This window comes from Mus pahari, chromosome 18 (assembly GCF_900095145.1).
Source record: "Mus pahari chromosome 18, PAHARI_EIJ_v1.1, whole genome shotgun sequence".
In the NCBI taxonomy this organism is placed as follows: Eukaryota; Metazoa; Chordata; class Mammalia; order Rodentia; family Muridae; genus Mus; species Mus pahari.
Genome location: NC_034607.1, coordinates 3,892,584 through 3,908,105, shown reverse-complemented (window position 1 = coordinate 3,908,105; position 15,522 = coordinate 3,892,584). Strand labels below are relative to the sequence as shown.

General features: G+C 50.4%; 1 protein-coding gene across 2 annotated transcripts; it reads left to right on the top strand.

Moving 5' to 3' along the window:
* The first annotated feature begins 898 nt into the window (after positions 1-898).
* Positions 899-13,368, top strand: Abcf1 (ATP binding cassette subfamily F member 1). Of its 2 annotated transcripts, none has more exons than XM_029531492.1 (24): positions 899-1,013; positions 5,268-5,314; positions 5,888-5,977; positions 6,068-6,191; positions 6,311-6,348; positions 6,427-6,534; positions 6,721-6,792; positions 6,877-6,984; positions 8,022-8,120; positions 8,286-8,408; positions 8,853-8,953; positions 9,025-9,110; positions 9,199-9,338; positions 9,424-9,572; positions 9,997-10,080; positions 10,205-10,329; positions 10,477-10,761; positions 10,894-10,968; positions 11,058-11,128; positions 11,874-11,906; positions 11,990-12,158; positions 12,325-12,389; positions 12,482-12,554; positions 12,644-13,368. In XM_029531492.1, exons 1-24 carry the CDS (start codon positions 941-943, stop codon positions 12,808-12,810), a joined length of 2,505 nt encoding a protein of 834 aa, XP_029387352.1. In that variant the 5' UTR covers positions 899-940; the 3' UTR covers positions 12,811-13,368. The 2 variants fall into 2 exon arrangements, with proteins under 2 accessions (XP_029387352.1, XP_021073352.1); XM_021217693.2 differs by having other exon boundaries at positions 6,062-6,191.
* Positions 13,369-15,522: the final 2,154 nt, after the last annotated feature.

Genomic DNA, 15,522 nt, shown 5'->3' with positions numbered 1-15,522 from the left:
GCTTCCTGGGAGGCAGAGGCAGGTAGATCTCTGAATTCATGGCCAGCCTGGTCTACAGAATGATTTCCAGGACAGCCAGGGCTACCCAGAGAAACCCTGTCTCAAAATGCCTCCCCCACCAAAAAAAAAAAAAAAAATGGCTTGTTTTAAAAATTTTCACAGCTTGTGGACGTTGTACATCGTGGTGCGCACTAGGCTCCGCACCACGATGTACAACGTCCACAAGCAGCAGTGAGTTTAAGCCAGCTTGGGCGAATGATTTCCAGGACAGCCAGGGCTACCCAGAGAAACCCTGTCTCAAAATGCCTCCCCCACCAAAAAAAAAAAAAAAAATGGCTTGTTTGTCAAAACTTACAACTGGTCTTTGCTTGCCGTTTTATGTGCAATTACAGTAGGTAAATTAGCAGCAACATTATCACACACACACACCCAAAAAAAAAAAAAAACTCCAGGTTCCATTGCATAATAGTTATTGGGGTGGAGTTCCTTGGTTATATCTGTACACCTGGCTATTTAGTGACATGTCAACCAAGGCAAACGCGTCTCTGGGCTGGAGGTCAGCCTCAGCTACACAGCGAGTTCCAGACACCAGGTAAGGTGACACAATCAGATGTCTACGTCTGCCAACCTGGAAATTACCGTGTCCTTCCTTGAGTGTCACCGCGTCGCAGCATCAGCTGCTCAGGCGTGGGGACCGTCACAACGCGCTGCCCACTCCAGGCAAGTACATGACGTCTCCAGCCACACCCCTAAGGCCGCAGTGCCGCCACGCCCCCTAGTCCCAGGCGTCTGCGCACCAGATCCTCCGCGGGGCGGGGCGGGGCGGGGCGGGGCGGGGCGGGGCGGAGGCCACATGGAGAGCCCGCCCATTGGCCGGCCCACACCGCCGGAAGCGGAAACGGCGCCGGGCGCCGCTGGAGGATTCGTAACTGCCGCCGCGATGCCGAAGGGTCCCAAGCAGCAGCCGCCCGAGCCCGAGTGGATCGGGGACGGCGAGGGCACGAGCCCCGCGGGTGAGTGGGGAGGAGGCAGGAGTGGCGGGGCCGGCGGCGGTCTTCATGGAGCGTGGGTCCTGCGCATGTGCGCCGGGGCAGAGGCCGCGTGCCCGGGGCCGGCGGGAGGCGGACGGGAGACGGGAAGAGCATATGTCACCGAGGGAGGGACGGCAGGACAGGAGCTCGAATTGTTGACTTCTTTCCCACCGTGGTGAGGGAGCGTGCCTTGAATCGTGTGAGGCGCTTCTAACTGCACTTGCTTTCCTCCCAGAGAACAGCGCCTTCGTGGACTCTAGCGAGACTCGGTCCCGCTGGAGTGCACCAGGTGCTGACTTTGTGTCAAGGGCTAGGAACCGGGTTTAATACTCGTGCGATGTGCTGTGGGCGTGGGATAAAAGTCTCTTTTTTAGGACGGTTTCTCAGCCAAGCCTTGGGGGTACACGCCTTTGATCCCAGCACCTGGAAGCAGAGGAAGGCGGATCTATGTGAGTTCGAGGCCAGCCTGGTCTACAAGGCGAGTTCCCTGACAGCCAGGGCTACACAGAGAAGCCCTGCCTCGAAGAACACAAGATCGCTCTACATAGCCCTAGCTGTCCCGGAACTCACTCAGTAGATCGTGGTACCCTCCGAGGCACAGAAATCTTCCTGCCTCTGCTTCCCAAGTGCTGGGATTAAGGGTGTGTGCCAGGATAGACTTAGAAACACCAGGCTCTGGCAGTGACTTGTGTAAGAAATGTCAAAGAAACAGTAATGAAATGAAGACTGAAGCGTCGCTGTCAATCAAGTGCCTGGGGCAGAACTAGAGACTGGTCAGATAAAGGGTAAAGAAGGATGCCACTGTATTAATCAAAGTGCAGTTTAAGGAATGGGTATTGAACCGGGCAGTGGTGGCACACGCCTTTAATCCCAGCACTTGGGAGGCAGAGGCAGGCGGATTTCTGAGTTTGAGGCCAGCCTGGTCTACAGAGTGAGTTCCAGGACAGCCAGGGCTGTCTCGGAAAAAAAGAAAGAAAGAAAAAGAAAAACTAAACAAAAAAAAAGAGTGGGTAGTGGACCATTTGTTGATAGTAGTGCTTGAGAAATATCTTTATTTTAAAAGTTGTTTTGTTTTTTTGAGGTGGGATCTCACTATGTAGCCTGACTAGTCTGGGACTCACTGTGTAGAACTCATAGAGATCCATGTGCGTCTGCCAATTGAATGTTGGTTGTTTCAGATGTGCACCAACATTCCTAGCTGGATTAAAAAAAAAATAGTATTTTATGTGTATGGGTGCTTTGCCTTTGTACTGCATACATGCAGTGCCTTTGGAAACCAGAAGATGGAGTTGGGTATCCTGGACCTGGAGTTACAGAGAGAGGCTTGTTAGCTAGGATTGGAACCCAGGTCCTCTGGGAGAGCAGCCAGTGCTCTTAACTGCTGAGCCATCTCTCCGGCCCTGAAAATAAAGAAAAGAGAGAGTAGTATTGGACTGTAAGGTGGAAAGCATGCGAAGGTGATTTTATTTTATGTGTATGAATGGTTTGCCTGCATGTATATAACTGTACCATGTGTGTGCCTTGTCAGTGGAGGGCATCTGACCCCCTGACACTGGAGTCACAGGTGGTTGTAAGCCACCATGTGAGTGCTTGGAATCAAGCCCGGGCCCTTTGAGAGAAGTACTCTAATGTGCTGAGCCATCTCTCCAGCCCCTGTGTCTTCTTGAGGGAGGAGCATGCCTTGGAGCTAGTGTGGATGGGAAGTCAGTAGACAACTTGTAGTCAGTTCTCTTTCCAGCCCAGTGTTGTCTTGAAGGCTGAGTTGGAGATGACAAGGACACATTGTTAACTGTCTCTGGTGAGAGAAGAGACTTGGCATAAAGATGTAGATGAGTATGGTTGGAGATGCTTCGTTAAGTGTGAGTGTTAAGTGATATCCAGACCAGATTGCTAGACCTCCTGAGTGTTCAGGGTTTGCATGTATGCGGGAAGCTACCTAAGGGATGGGATGCCAGTCTAAGCATAAAATATACTTTTGCTTCATACACACCTTACAAGCACAGCTTAGAGGGGTTTTTTTGTTTTATTTTAATACAAGGTCCAATGTAGCCCAGACTGGCTTTGAACTCAGGTATAACTAGGGATGGTCTTGAACATGTTTTCCTTTAGCCTGAGCCTTAAAGTTTTGGCATTACAGACTTGAGCCACAATGCCCAATTATATAAAGTGGAGAATGGCCTTGAACTGGTTTAAGTAGACTCATCCTTGGCTGTTTGGGACAAGGTTTCATTTAACTGCTCCCAGGCAGGGTTCAAACTCATTTCTCCCTCGGCCTCCTTGTTATCCAGATTACAAATATGGGTCAGGAGTGGTAATGTTAAAGTGCTGTCTTTGCCACTCAGAACAGCTTCAGGAAGGTGCTGAAGGAGATTGGAAGAGGGGCAGAGCAACATAGCTCTGGTCCTGCTAACCCCACGATGTACTGTCTCACAACTGACTTGTGCGCAGGCGTTTCCTTACCTCAGGGCCAAGCGGATCAGGGGATTTGACAGAGGAATTTAAGGGATGGAGGTATGAGGTCAGCCATGACGGCTCAGGCCTGAGTCAGAGGCAAGTATGTCTCTTGAGTTCAAAGCCAGCCTGATCTGCACAGCGAGCTGCCCAGAGAAAAACTGACCTGAGTATGAGTCATACCTGGTAGCTCAGACCTGTAATTCCAAGTATGGGAGGCTAAAGCAGGAGTTCTTTCAAGTTCAAGACCAGCTTGGGCAACTTAGAGAGACTGCCTCAAAATGAAAGGTGACGATAAAGGACTGAGGGTATGGTTCAGCTGTGACTGGCTGGCTGCAGTATGAAGCCCTGATCCAGCACCCACACAATTAGAAGTGTGTGCTGGTTGTGCTCATTTTCATAAAGATCGTTTAGAATGGTACACAGGTGGCTTTTGTTTGTTTTTGTTTTTTTGGTAGTGGTGGGTTTTTTTACTTTTTGTTTTGTTTCCAAAATAGATATTAGAGCCCTAGTTTGATTCCTATAGGGAAGTATTGAATGTCTCTTTAGAATCTGCCGTCCTCTCCAACCTTGGGTTCTGCTGTCGCCCCTCCTCTTGCCACCACCATAGGAACATTGTGACAATCTCTTTTTTTTTTTTTTTTTTTTTGGTTTTTCAAGACAGGGTTTCTCTGTGTAGCCCTGACTGTCCTGGAACTCACTTTGTAGACAAGGCTGTCCTGGAACTCAGAAATCCACCTGCGTTTGCCTCCCAAGTGCTGGGATTAAAGGCGCCCGCCACCACGCCTGGCCTGTAACAATCTCTTCTTATAAGACTTTCCACTGTTGTCCTTTTTACCCTTGCTCCACTCTAAATGGATGCAAGACTTAAGGGTACAAAAAAAATCAGATCATACCAACAGACTTACTGTCCCCTAACTAAGAGCCTTCCCTACAACCTGACCTTATCCTATCCACCCTCAGTGTCTCAGCTGTAGCTACAGTGGGTGGCTGTTTCCAGCTGGTCTGTAGATAGCACTGTAACACCACCTGCTCCTAACAGCTTCTCCTTTAGGCTTCACCAGATGCCACTTCCACAGGGACCGTGCAAGGCACTAGGCTTAAGGCCGGCTTCCTCCCTCCCCACCGAATATGCCTTTTCTTTCCTTAGGTGAAGTTTGAGGCCTTTGCTCTGTAAAGATCTGTCTTCCTACAAGCACCAGAGGAAACCACAGTTCTTAGCTGTGTGCATCCCCAGCGCTAACGTTTTCTGACGCCTAGTGCCTGGTTAATAAATAGGTGTCCATAGGGCCCAGAGAGATGGCTCAGTGATAACAGCACTTGCTATTCTTGCAGAGGACCAAGTTCAACTTGAGCACCCACCTGGTAGCTTATCTGTAAGTCCATTTAGGCAGGATGGCAGACACATAATATACATATATGCCTACAGGCAAAGCACTCTCACTCTTACAAATATATCTTAAAAACATGTTTTAAGTAAACGTTTGGAGCCAGGTGGTACATGTCTGCACTCCAGTGGCGGCAGATCTCTGAGTTCTAGGCCATCCAGGTTTATAGTGATAGTTCCAGGACAGCCAAGGCTGCACAGTTTGAAATGCAAAAAGAAAGAAAAAGTAGTAGGTATGTAGATGAACAGATGGAAGAAGAAATGATGATCTCTGAAAGACCGGTCAATGGTGATGAAGAATAGCTCCTCCTGGTAGAGCCAACTGGAGCTCTGCAGGAAGCTCGGGCTGCTGAATATTTGTAAGAAGCTAATGTTGTAATGTCTGTTTAACCTTCCAGACAAAGTAGTGAAGAAAGGCAAAAAGGACAAGAAGACCAAAAAGACGGTGAGACAATGAGTCTGGGAAGAGTAATGCCCCTAGGTGTTCCCAGGCAGTGTAAACGGACAAGTGAGGCCTGAAGAGGGGAAAGCTTGCTAGGAGAAGGGGCTTGTCGGGTGTGCTGTGTATGGCACTAGGTATCAAAGAATTAACAAAGGTTAAAAATTCAGAGAGCCAAGCTCTCACATGTACCTTTAATGTCAGCATTCACTCAGGAGGCAGAGGCAGGCCTATCTGAGTTCTGGGTCAGCCTGAGCTATGCAGAGAAACCCTGTCTCAAAGAAAAAAAAAATACTTGAAAAGAGCAAATACTGCTTTCTTACAGCTGCGGGGGTTGAGACGTATCCATGGCCTGGCTGACAGCTGTGGAGGGATAAGCATGCATATGTCATCCTGTGTGTGAAAGTGGAAGCCAGTGGTTCGTGGGAATTATTGCTGTGATCAGGATCCAGGAGTAGAAAATGAAAAAAATAAACGACCACAGCCACTTTTTAAAAGAGAGGAAATGGGGCAGTGACAGCTGTGTGTAGATGGCTCTCAGCCTCGGAGCTTCTCACCTGTACCTTACCTCCTTTATAGTTCTTTGAGGAGCTGGCAGTAGAGGACAAACAAGCTGGGGAAGAGGAGAAATTGCAGAAGGAGAAGGAGCAACAGCAGCAGCAGCAGCAGGTATCCCTGTGGGCCTCACATCCCAGGAATCCCAGACCTCACAGCCCCTCTCAGCCCTCGGCTTCACTCACACTGTTGTTTCAGCAACAGAAGAAAAAGCGAGACACCAGGAAAGGCCGTCGGAAGAAGGATGTGGACGATGATAGTGACGAGAGAGTGCTCATGGAGCGACTTAAGCAGCTGTCTGTGCCAGCCAGTGATGAGGAAGATGAGGGTAAGGGAACTGAGGGCCAAGGGCAACTGCAGCCCATGGTCGGTGGGCAGTAAGGCCTCCAGCTGCCAGTGGAGGAGCCAGGTGTTTTCTTGACCCCCTTCTCCCCCCTATCATTTCAGTGCCTGCCCCCATACCTCGAGGACGGAAGAAGGCCAAGGTGAGCTATCAGCAGGGAAGCAAAGACCCCAGAGGCAACCAGAGCCACCCCACTGACTTGTACGGCCTTTTCCTGTAGGGTGGAAATGTTTTTGAAGCCCTGATTCAGGATGAGAGTGAGGAGGAAGAGGAGGAAGAGAAGCATGTTCTCAAGCCCGCCAAGCCAGAGAAGAATCGCATCAATAAAGTGAGTGGTGACTCCGCCACATTGCCTCCTCACGGGGCTACCACTTTCCAGCTCCTAAACCACCTGTCCTAACTCTCCTGTTCGTGCCATCAGCCCTCATCTCTCTAAAGCCTTCTGTGACTCAGTGCTCCTCAGAGCTTTCAGATCCAGATCCAGATCCAAACCATCTGTCTGTGTCTCCTGCAGGCCGTGGCCGAGGAGCCTCCTGGGCTCAGGAGTAAAAAGGGAAAGGAGGAGAAATCAAAAGGGAAAGCCAAGGTGAGAGGGGGGCCTGCAGGTGGTGCTGACTGCCCCTCAGGGAACCAGCCCTCCATCAGGCCTGCCTTCTCCTTGCTGCCTCAGAGTAAACCTGCTGCTGCAGATAGTGAAGGGGAAGATGAGGAGGACACAGCTAAAGAAAAGGAGCCGTCTCAGCAAGGGAAAAACAGAGACAAAAAGGAGGCCGAGCAGGTGTGTGCACACTGCTGGGGTGGGGCTGGGGCAGGCGGGGCGGGGCCGGGCCGGGCCGGGGAAGGGAAGCTCTCTGCTAGCCAGAGCAAGAATTACACACCCCGCATAGTGGGGACAAATGAAGGGGATCTCTGAGCTTGAAGCCAGCCTGATCGATCTACTACTGAGTTCCAGAACTGTGAGCTTCATGTCTCTGTCTCATGAACTATAACATCTCATGAGCCACATGAGGTCAGGTGTCAGGTCACTGTAACCACCATACCAGATGGAAGAGGCTTGGATGGAGTTCATCCTGATGGTGTTGGTGCTGGCTGTGACCTTTCACTGGCACTGTGGTCTAGAACAATCTTAACCATGTTCCTGATCTCCAGCCTCTTTCTGTTTCTCAACATTTCAAGCATTTCTAGTCTTAGTTCTTGCTGGCTCCCTCAGTCTGCACGCTACACCATCCTTTTGATTTGATTTGGTTTGGTTTGGTTTTTTGCACATTAGTGACAGAAGAAACTCAATTGTTTCCTTTCCCTTACACTGTCTTGGAAGTTGCAAGCTTTTCCTTTCATTAGTCTACCGAATGTTGCACATCAGTGCCTTGGGATAAACATGAGACGGAGACTTGGGACAAGCCATCTCCAGGTTGGGTGGGGAAGACAGCTTCCTGCCTTAGTGGGATTCCAGGAATCTGACTGGGGGGGGGGGAGGTTGCTTGGGTTTGGGTTTGGGTTTTGGTAGTTGTTGTTGTTTTTGTTTTGGTGTTTGATTGTTTTGCTGTTTTTCATTTGGTTTTTCAAGACAACATTTCTCATCCTCGCACTTGGAAGTCAGAGGCAGGTAGATCTTTGTTAGTTTGAGGCCAACCTGGTCTACAAAGCAAATTCGAGGACAGCCAGGACTGTTACACAGAGAAACACGGGGTGGAGGGTCAGAGACAAGATTTCTCTGTATGTCCCTGGCTGACTTGGAAGTCACTATGTAAACTTAAGTCCTTCATCCTGTTCTTGCTGCTGCTTTCGTTTGGTCACTGCCACTTGTTCTCCCAGGGCTCAGGGGAAGAGAAAGAAGAGAAAGAAGGCGAGTTGAAGGCAAATGATCCCTATGCCAACCTTAGCAAAAAGGAAAAGAAAAAGCTAAAGAAACAGGTAAGCCACGGTTCTTACAGTTTCTGTGGTTTGTAAGGCTTCAGGGTATGAGAAGAGCTTTAGGGGCTGCTTGAAGTGGAGTAGTTGAAAGAAAGATTTACGACCTTCAGCTCTGGCATTCTGAAGCTACTATATTATGACATTGAGTGTCCTTTCCCTCCTCAGATGGATTATGAACGACAGGTGGAGTCATTAAAAGCAGCTAATGCTGCAGAAAACGACTTCTCTGTGTCCCAGGCAGAGGTGTCTTCCCGCCAGGCAATGTTAGAAAATGCATCTGACATCAAGGTGAGGTCTGAGAGCCCTTGCCCCACTTAGCACTTGAGCAGGCCTGTGAGGGATAAATAACTAAAGAAAAGGTTCAGCCGGCTGGCGAGATGGCTCAGCGGGTAAGAGCACTGAGTTCAAATCCCAGCAACCACATGGTGGCTCACAACCACCCATAATGAGATCTGACACCCTCTTCTGGTGTGTCTGAAGTCAGCTACAGCAAGTGGGGTCGACCGGAACAAGCAGAGGTCCTAAAATTCAATTCTCTACAGCTACAGTGTACTCACATACATAAAATAAAGAAATAAATCTAAAAGGAAAAAAGAAAAAGAAATGGTTAGCCAGACTGAGCAAAGTGACAGAAAAGCCGGTAAAACAGTAGGACCCCTGCTGCAGGGTGATGGGAGAGAAGACTTCTTACGTGTTTGTGTGCCCTGTGTTCATCCTTTCTTTTGGCTGCAGTTGGAAAAGTTCAGCATCTCCGCCCACGGCAAGGAGCTGTTCGTCAATGCTGACCTGTACATAGTGGCCGGCCGCCGCTATGGGCTGGTGGGACCCAACGGGTGAGAAGATGGGACTGAGGGGAAGAAGGATTGCTCTGGGCGGCCAGGTTCTCATGGTTCTTGTTCTCTAGCAAAGGCAAAACCACGCTCCTGAAGCACATTGCCAACCGTGCCCTGAGCATCCCCCCTAACATTGATGTGCTGCTGTGCGAGCAGGGTGAGGCTGGGAAGTGGGAAAGCAAGCCGGGAGGATGACCGAGGACGGGCGGGACTGGCACTGACGCCCAGCCTTCCCCCTCCTGCAGAGGTGGTGGCTGATGAAACACCAGCCGTGCAAGCTGTCCTTCGCGCAGACACCAAGAGACTGAGGTTGCTAGAGGAGGAGAGACGGCTTCAGGGACAGCTGGAGCAAGGGGATGACACTGCTGCCGAGAAACTAGAAAAGGTAGAGGAGATGGCGCAGGGGACACAAGGTAGGCCTTGCGGGTCTGTCGACCCTTGGACATGTGTCCTCTTCTCCCTCCTCCTAGGTGTATGAGGAACTTCGAGCTACCGGGGCAGCAGCTGCGGAGGCCAAGGCACGGAGGATCCTGGCTGGCTTGGGCTTCGACCCTGAGATGCAGAATCGGCCCACACAGAAGTTTTCTGGGGGTTGGAGAATGCGTGTCTCCCTAGCCAGGTAGGCCCTGCCTCCCAGCTTCTGACCAGCCCCTTTCTTGCCACTCTTCCAAGACCTGCATAGTGAGCAGGTTTGAGGTCAATTTTTTTTTTTTTTTTTTTTAAGATTTATTTATATGAGCACACTGTAGCTGTCTTCAGACACACCAGAAGAGGGCATCAGATCCCATTACAGATGGTTGTGAGCCACCATGTGGTTGCTGGGAATTGAGCTCATAACCTCTGGAAGAACAGTCAAGTGCTCTTACCCGCTGAGCCCTCTCTCCAGCCCCTTGAGGCCAACTTTAAACCTCCTTTGTTGTGTGCACTGTGAGAACTTGGGTCATTCTCTGTTTTGACCCCTATCTAACAGACTTGTCACTGAGCTCTGGGTTTGCTAACAGGCATCTTCCTTTCCTAACCTTACACTCCATGCACTCCTTTAGGGCACTGTTCATGGAACCAACGCTGCTGATGTTGGATGAGCCCACTAACCACCTGGACCTCAACGCTGTCATCTGGCTCAACAAGTGCGCTCGCTGCCTGTGGTCTCCCGTTGTGCCTCTTTCCCTGTCCCCGTCCCATTATCTACTTCCTGGACTCATCTTCCCCAGCCTGTGACACTCACACACACACCCCATCTCTCCACTGCAGCTACCTTCAGGGCTGGAGGAAGACGTTGCTGATTGTCTCCCACGACCAGGGCTTTCTGGATGACGTTTGCACGGATATCATCCACCTGGACACCCAGCGGCTCCATTACTACAGGGGCAATTACAGTAAGCATGCCCTTTTATGTGTTCGAGACAGGACCTAAAGGCAGAGCCAGAGTAGCTGGCCCTGGGCATGGTAGTGAGCTCTCTCTCCAAGACCTCCATGCAGGGCTTCTCTCCCCAACTCATCTGTCCCTGGTTGTTCCACCCCAGTGACCTTCAAGAAGATGTACCAGCAGAAGCAGAAAGAGCTGCTAAAGCAGTACGAGAAGCAGGAGAAGAAGCTGAAGGAGCTGAAGGCTGGAGGCAAGTCCACCAAGCAAGCGGAAAAGCAAACGAAGGAAGTCCTGACTCGAAAACAGCAGAAGTGCCGCCGGAAAAACCAGGACGAGGAGTCTCAAGACCCCCCTGAGCTCCTGAAGCGTCCCAAGGAGTACACTGTTCGCTTCACTTTCCCAGACCCCCCGCCTCTCAGCCCGCCTGTGCTGGGCCTGCACGGTGAGTGACGGCTTGTTGCCAGTGCACAGCGGTGCCCTGGGAACCCTACACTCTGCCAAGGCTGTAGCCCTTTCCTGGGAGGCTGGGCATTTGGGGTGACCAAGAAAATTGTGAATGGCTGGTTTTTCTCAGGTGTGACGTTTGGCTACGAGGGGCAGAAGCCACTCTTTAAGAATCTAGATTTCGGCATCGACATGGACTCCCGGAGTGAGTCGGTTGGCCCTGGGTGACTTGGGTATGGAGTGTGAGTCTCAGGACTTAAGCTGTTCCTCTAACCACTAGTCTCCTCCTTCCAGTTTGCATTGTGGGTCCCAACGGTGTGGGGAAGAGCACACTACTCCTGCTGCTGACTGGCAAGCTGACACCGGTGAGTCCTAAAGCGAACAGGAGAGGGCCCAGCATGGTGTGGCCCAGGGGACAGTGTGCCCTTGTAGACTGATTAGGAGTGTATAAGCTGGAGGGCACATGCAGAGACAAATGGCAGGCCTTTCTCGTGTGTTTGTCACAACGTGCACTGGTTTCCAGCAGCCTCAGAAGCCCTGGGTTTTCCTGTTGCTGCTCTCACGCTCACACCACAGTGTAGGCTTGTGCTTTTGTTGTTTGTAGTTCTAGGGATTGAACCTTTAACATGCTGTATCATCGTCTTGTTTTACTTTAAGATAAGGCCTTGCTAAATTACCCAGAGTGACCTCAAATTTGCCATCCTCTTTCCTTTCTTAGTTACTTAAATAGCTGAGATTAAAGGCCTGTGCCGCCCCCCAGCTTCATTTGCAGGCCCTATAAGGGAAGCTGTTGTCCTCCATCCCTCCCCCTTCAGAGTCTCCCATCCCCGGGCACCCGGTTTCCCTTTCTTGCACCCATTTATTCCCAGTCCAGCTCTGATGTTTGTTTCTCTCTGAGAAACTCTGGTATTTGGTTCTCTTTGAAAAATTTGAGATAGGCCTAGTAGCATCCACTCATAAACTCAGCACTGGGGAGGCTGAGACAGGAAGATGGCTGTGAATTCAAGGCCAGCCTGGGCTGCAGAGTGAGACTGTTCAAACAAAGAAAAGAGAAGCTGGGCTTTGGGCCTCCACCTCCCATCCTGCTCTCACTCTTGCTTGTCCTTGCAGACCAACGGGGAAATGAGGAAGAATCATCGGCTGGTAAGCTGGTCTGGGGACTGAGGTGTGGCGGTCAGGCAGGAAGCAGGACTCTTGACTGACCACTCCCCTCTCTTCTTGGGCAGAAAATCGGCTTCTTTAACCAGCAGTACGCAGAGCAGCTGCACATGGAGGAGACGCCCACTGAGTACCTACAGCGGAGCTTCAATCTGCCCTACCAGGATGCCCGGAAGTGCTTGGGCCGCTTTGGCCTGGAGAGCCACGCCCACACCATCCAGATCTGCAAACTCTCCGGTACTGTCATTCTGGGGTGCCTGAGGAGGTGACCTCATCAGCTGTTCCTGGAAGCTGAAGGGGGTTACAGCACAGATGGGGAGCCTCCATGTCCCAAGTACATCCATAGGGTTGGCCTTCAGCAAGGCGGGTGACAGGAGTCTCAGTCTGGTTCCTTTTGTGACAGGTGGGCAGAAAGCCCGAGTTGTGTTTGCGGAACTGGCCTGTCGGGAACCTGATGTCCTCATTTTGGTGAGTGGGCAGTCTTAGGAGAAGGGTTTGCGGGTCAGAGCTGCAAATGCAGCTGCTGCAGCGCTCTGCCATGGCCTCTTCCTTCTCCACAGGATGAACCAACCAATAACTTGGACATAGAGTCCATCGACGCCCTGGGGGAGGCCATCAACGACTACAAGGGGGGTAAGTGCTCAGACAGAGGCAGCCAGAGCTGCTGGGGCTCTTCCTTTTCCACTCCTGACTCCCTCTCTTGATTTGTTCTTCCTCCAAAGCTGTGATTGTTGTCAGCCACGATGCGCGCCTCATCACAGAAACCAACTGCCAGTTGTGGGTGGTGGAGGAGCAGGGTGTCAGTCAAATCGACGGTGACTTTGATGACTACAAGCGAGAGGTGTTGGAGGCCCTGGGTGAAGTCATGGTCAACCGTCCTCGGGATTGAGCTCCCCTCCTGGAAGCCTGCTCCAACAAGCTCCTATGTCTGGAATCTAGGCCATCTCCCTTCATCCACCTAGAAGCCTGCTGTGTCTGCTGCCAGCTGCGGCCACATGGGCCATGAAGGTGGCGTGTTGCCTTGATGTGTGTGAGAGCATCCATCCGTATGGATTGTGTCCTTCTCAATGAAGGACTGTGTTCCCCTTGGTAACTGAGCTGACTTGCCCACACTGGCTCAGTCTCTCTTCAGACAGAGGTGATCTTTGCTGTGGTGGCTTCCCCTCAGGCCTAGTTAAGGTGGCCTCTTGTCTCAAGACCTTTGCCACTCAGAACTGACCCTGGTCCCTCCTTTTGGAAGGGTACTACTGACTCACTGACACAAACAGCCAGAACCTCAGGGCTGGAGGCGAGTGTCTGAGACCTGGACTGTCTCACCAAAGATCTGGTGCCTGTGGTCCCTTGTCTCGTGGGGACTTGAGGGCAGGTCAGGAGAGTTCCAGAACTGAAGTCTCCTTTACAAGGGAGGGAATAAAGGAGTGGGGTGCTGATACCGTGTGCCTGTGGGGTGCTTCCTGGGCTTTTTATGTCCCTTCTCCCTAGCCAGTGCTTGTCCTCCCTATGCCCTCACAGTTGCGGTTGGGAAAGGCACCAGACCAACCCTATGAATGAAATGGTGCTCCACCCTTTGCTCGGGAACCCAGTCTGCTGATGTAAGACCTACAGAGCATGCTGGGATAGAGTTACACCTATAACTCACAGAGAGGGTTTTAATGGCTTTAGTGAGTTTCAGGCAAGCTTTTAGAAAACAGAGCCCTTCCACAGATCTGGTACCGAGAGATATACATAGAGCAGATCACTGCATAGCTAGCAGAATCAACTCATCCACTCAGACATTGGGTGGAAATCATCCCTCACAGAGAAAAAGCATGAAGATGGGACCAGAGAGAGGTTTCTATCGTAGACATCACCTAAAGCCCCTAGTTACAGCAGGGTCCTGAAGGGGACAGCATGGTGGGCTTTGGTACAGAACTGAGGTGACAGAGCCAAATAGACAAGGGCAAGATGGGACAGACAAACTGTTAAGTATGACTTACTGAGGAGAAAGAATGGTATGCCATGTCCAAGGTGAATATAGATTCAGTTAGGAAACATTATTTTCCAGCCAAAGTAAGTAACATGGACTTTGAAGCAGATTCATATCAAAAGTAGAATACAGTGAGCATGCTGTTGAGCGTGCCCTTCTCTGAAGGGATATGACAGCTGGCCACCATGGAACCCTCACCTGGTGGCTGGGCAGACCAATGTTCAACACTGCACACTTGACGTTTGCACACCCTCTTAATGAGACAATATGGAAATTATGCAGTGTTAATTGGTGAATATCAAGAGCATGCCTGTGAAGCCTGGTGGTTTAGTGCCAGCACTCTGAAGGCAGAGGCAGGCAGATCTCTGTGAGTTCAAAACCAGCCCAGCTTACACATTGAGTTCCAAAACAGCTAAGGCTGCTTAGAGAAACCCTGTCTCAAAAAAACAAGCAAACAAACTTGGATGTGAAGGGTGTGTGTGGACAGTCTAATGAAGCCCAACTAGCTTGGAACTTGCCAAACACTTGCGGTTTTCCACCAGTTTCCCCCAGTGAACACACTATATAGAGTTACGTGTTCAAACACAAATGGGAACTTGTCCCTCAAAAAGAAAAACGAGAATGGTACACAGGCCGGGCAGTGGTGGTGCACGCCTATAATCCCACCACTTGGGAGGCACAGATAGGCAGATTTCTGAGTTCGAGGCCAGCCTGGTCTACAGAGTAAGTTCCAGGACAGCCGGGGCTACACAGAGAAACCCTGTCTCAAAAAAANAAACAAAAAAAAAAAAGAATGGAACTCAAGAGACCAGGCTGTAGACTATGGTTCACCCAGAGCCTGGAAAAAATATAATTTTATTAAGAGTCATACCTTTGACTCGTGAGCTCATTTAAAGTTGACTTGAGATAGTCTAAGGGAACCTGACTACCCTGGGACTTCAAGCTGGCCTTCAGCTCGCAGATCTATCTGCCTGGGTGCAGTGGCCCTGCCCCCACTCAGCTTTACAAACAGAATTTTGAACACCTGCAGACAGCTAAATGTTTCCTATAATGAGCATCATGAGGATTTTGATTTTTGCAAAGTAGTCATTCTGTAGTCCAGGCTAGGCTCAGTTGATTGCATCTAGCCAGCCTTAATCATAAGGGTCAGTGCAGCACTCGAAGGTGGTTCTCACAAGTGGCTCCAGGTCCAGCTCACAGCTGTCTATAAGTCCAGTTCCAGGGGTACATTAAATACACGCAGACACACACTCATACACGTAAAGCAAAACTTTTTTTTTTCCAGATGGTTTTTCTGTGTGTCCCTGCTTATTTTGGAACTCAGGCTGGCCTCAACCCGAGATCCACCTGCCTCTGCCTTCTTCATGCTGGGATTAAATGCGTGCACCACCACCACCTGACAAAACAATCAAACCTAAAGGGGGTGGTAGGACATGCATGTACGCATTCACATTCATACACAATTTTTAAAAGATATATATTTTTAAAAGATAACACTGTAGCTGTCTACAGACACGCCAGAAGAGGGTGTCAGATCTCATTACAGATGGTTGTGAGCCACCATGTATTGCTGGGATTTGAACTCAGGACCTTTAGAAGGGCAGTCAGTGCCCTTAACCTTTTTTTTTTTTTTTT

What these genes read in the sequence shown, in the direction of transcription:
- Abcf1 (XM_021217693.2), top strand. Translation starts at nt 941, where the DNA reads ATGCCGAAGGGTCCCAAGCAGCAGCCGCCCGAGCCCGAGTGGATCGGG. An exon ending in AACAGCAGCAGCAGCAGCAG is followed by an intron (nt 5,978 to 6,061) that starts GTATCCCTGTGG and finishes CTGTTGTTTCAG; the next exon opens with CAACAGAAGAAAAAGCGAGA. An exon ending in TTACTACAGGGGCAATTACA is followed by an intron (nt 10,330 to 10,476) that starts GTAAGCATGCCC and finishes GTTCCACCCCAG; the next exon opens with TGACCTTCAAGAAGATGTAC.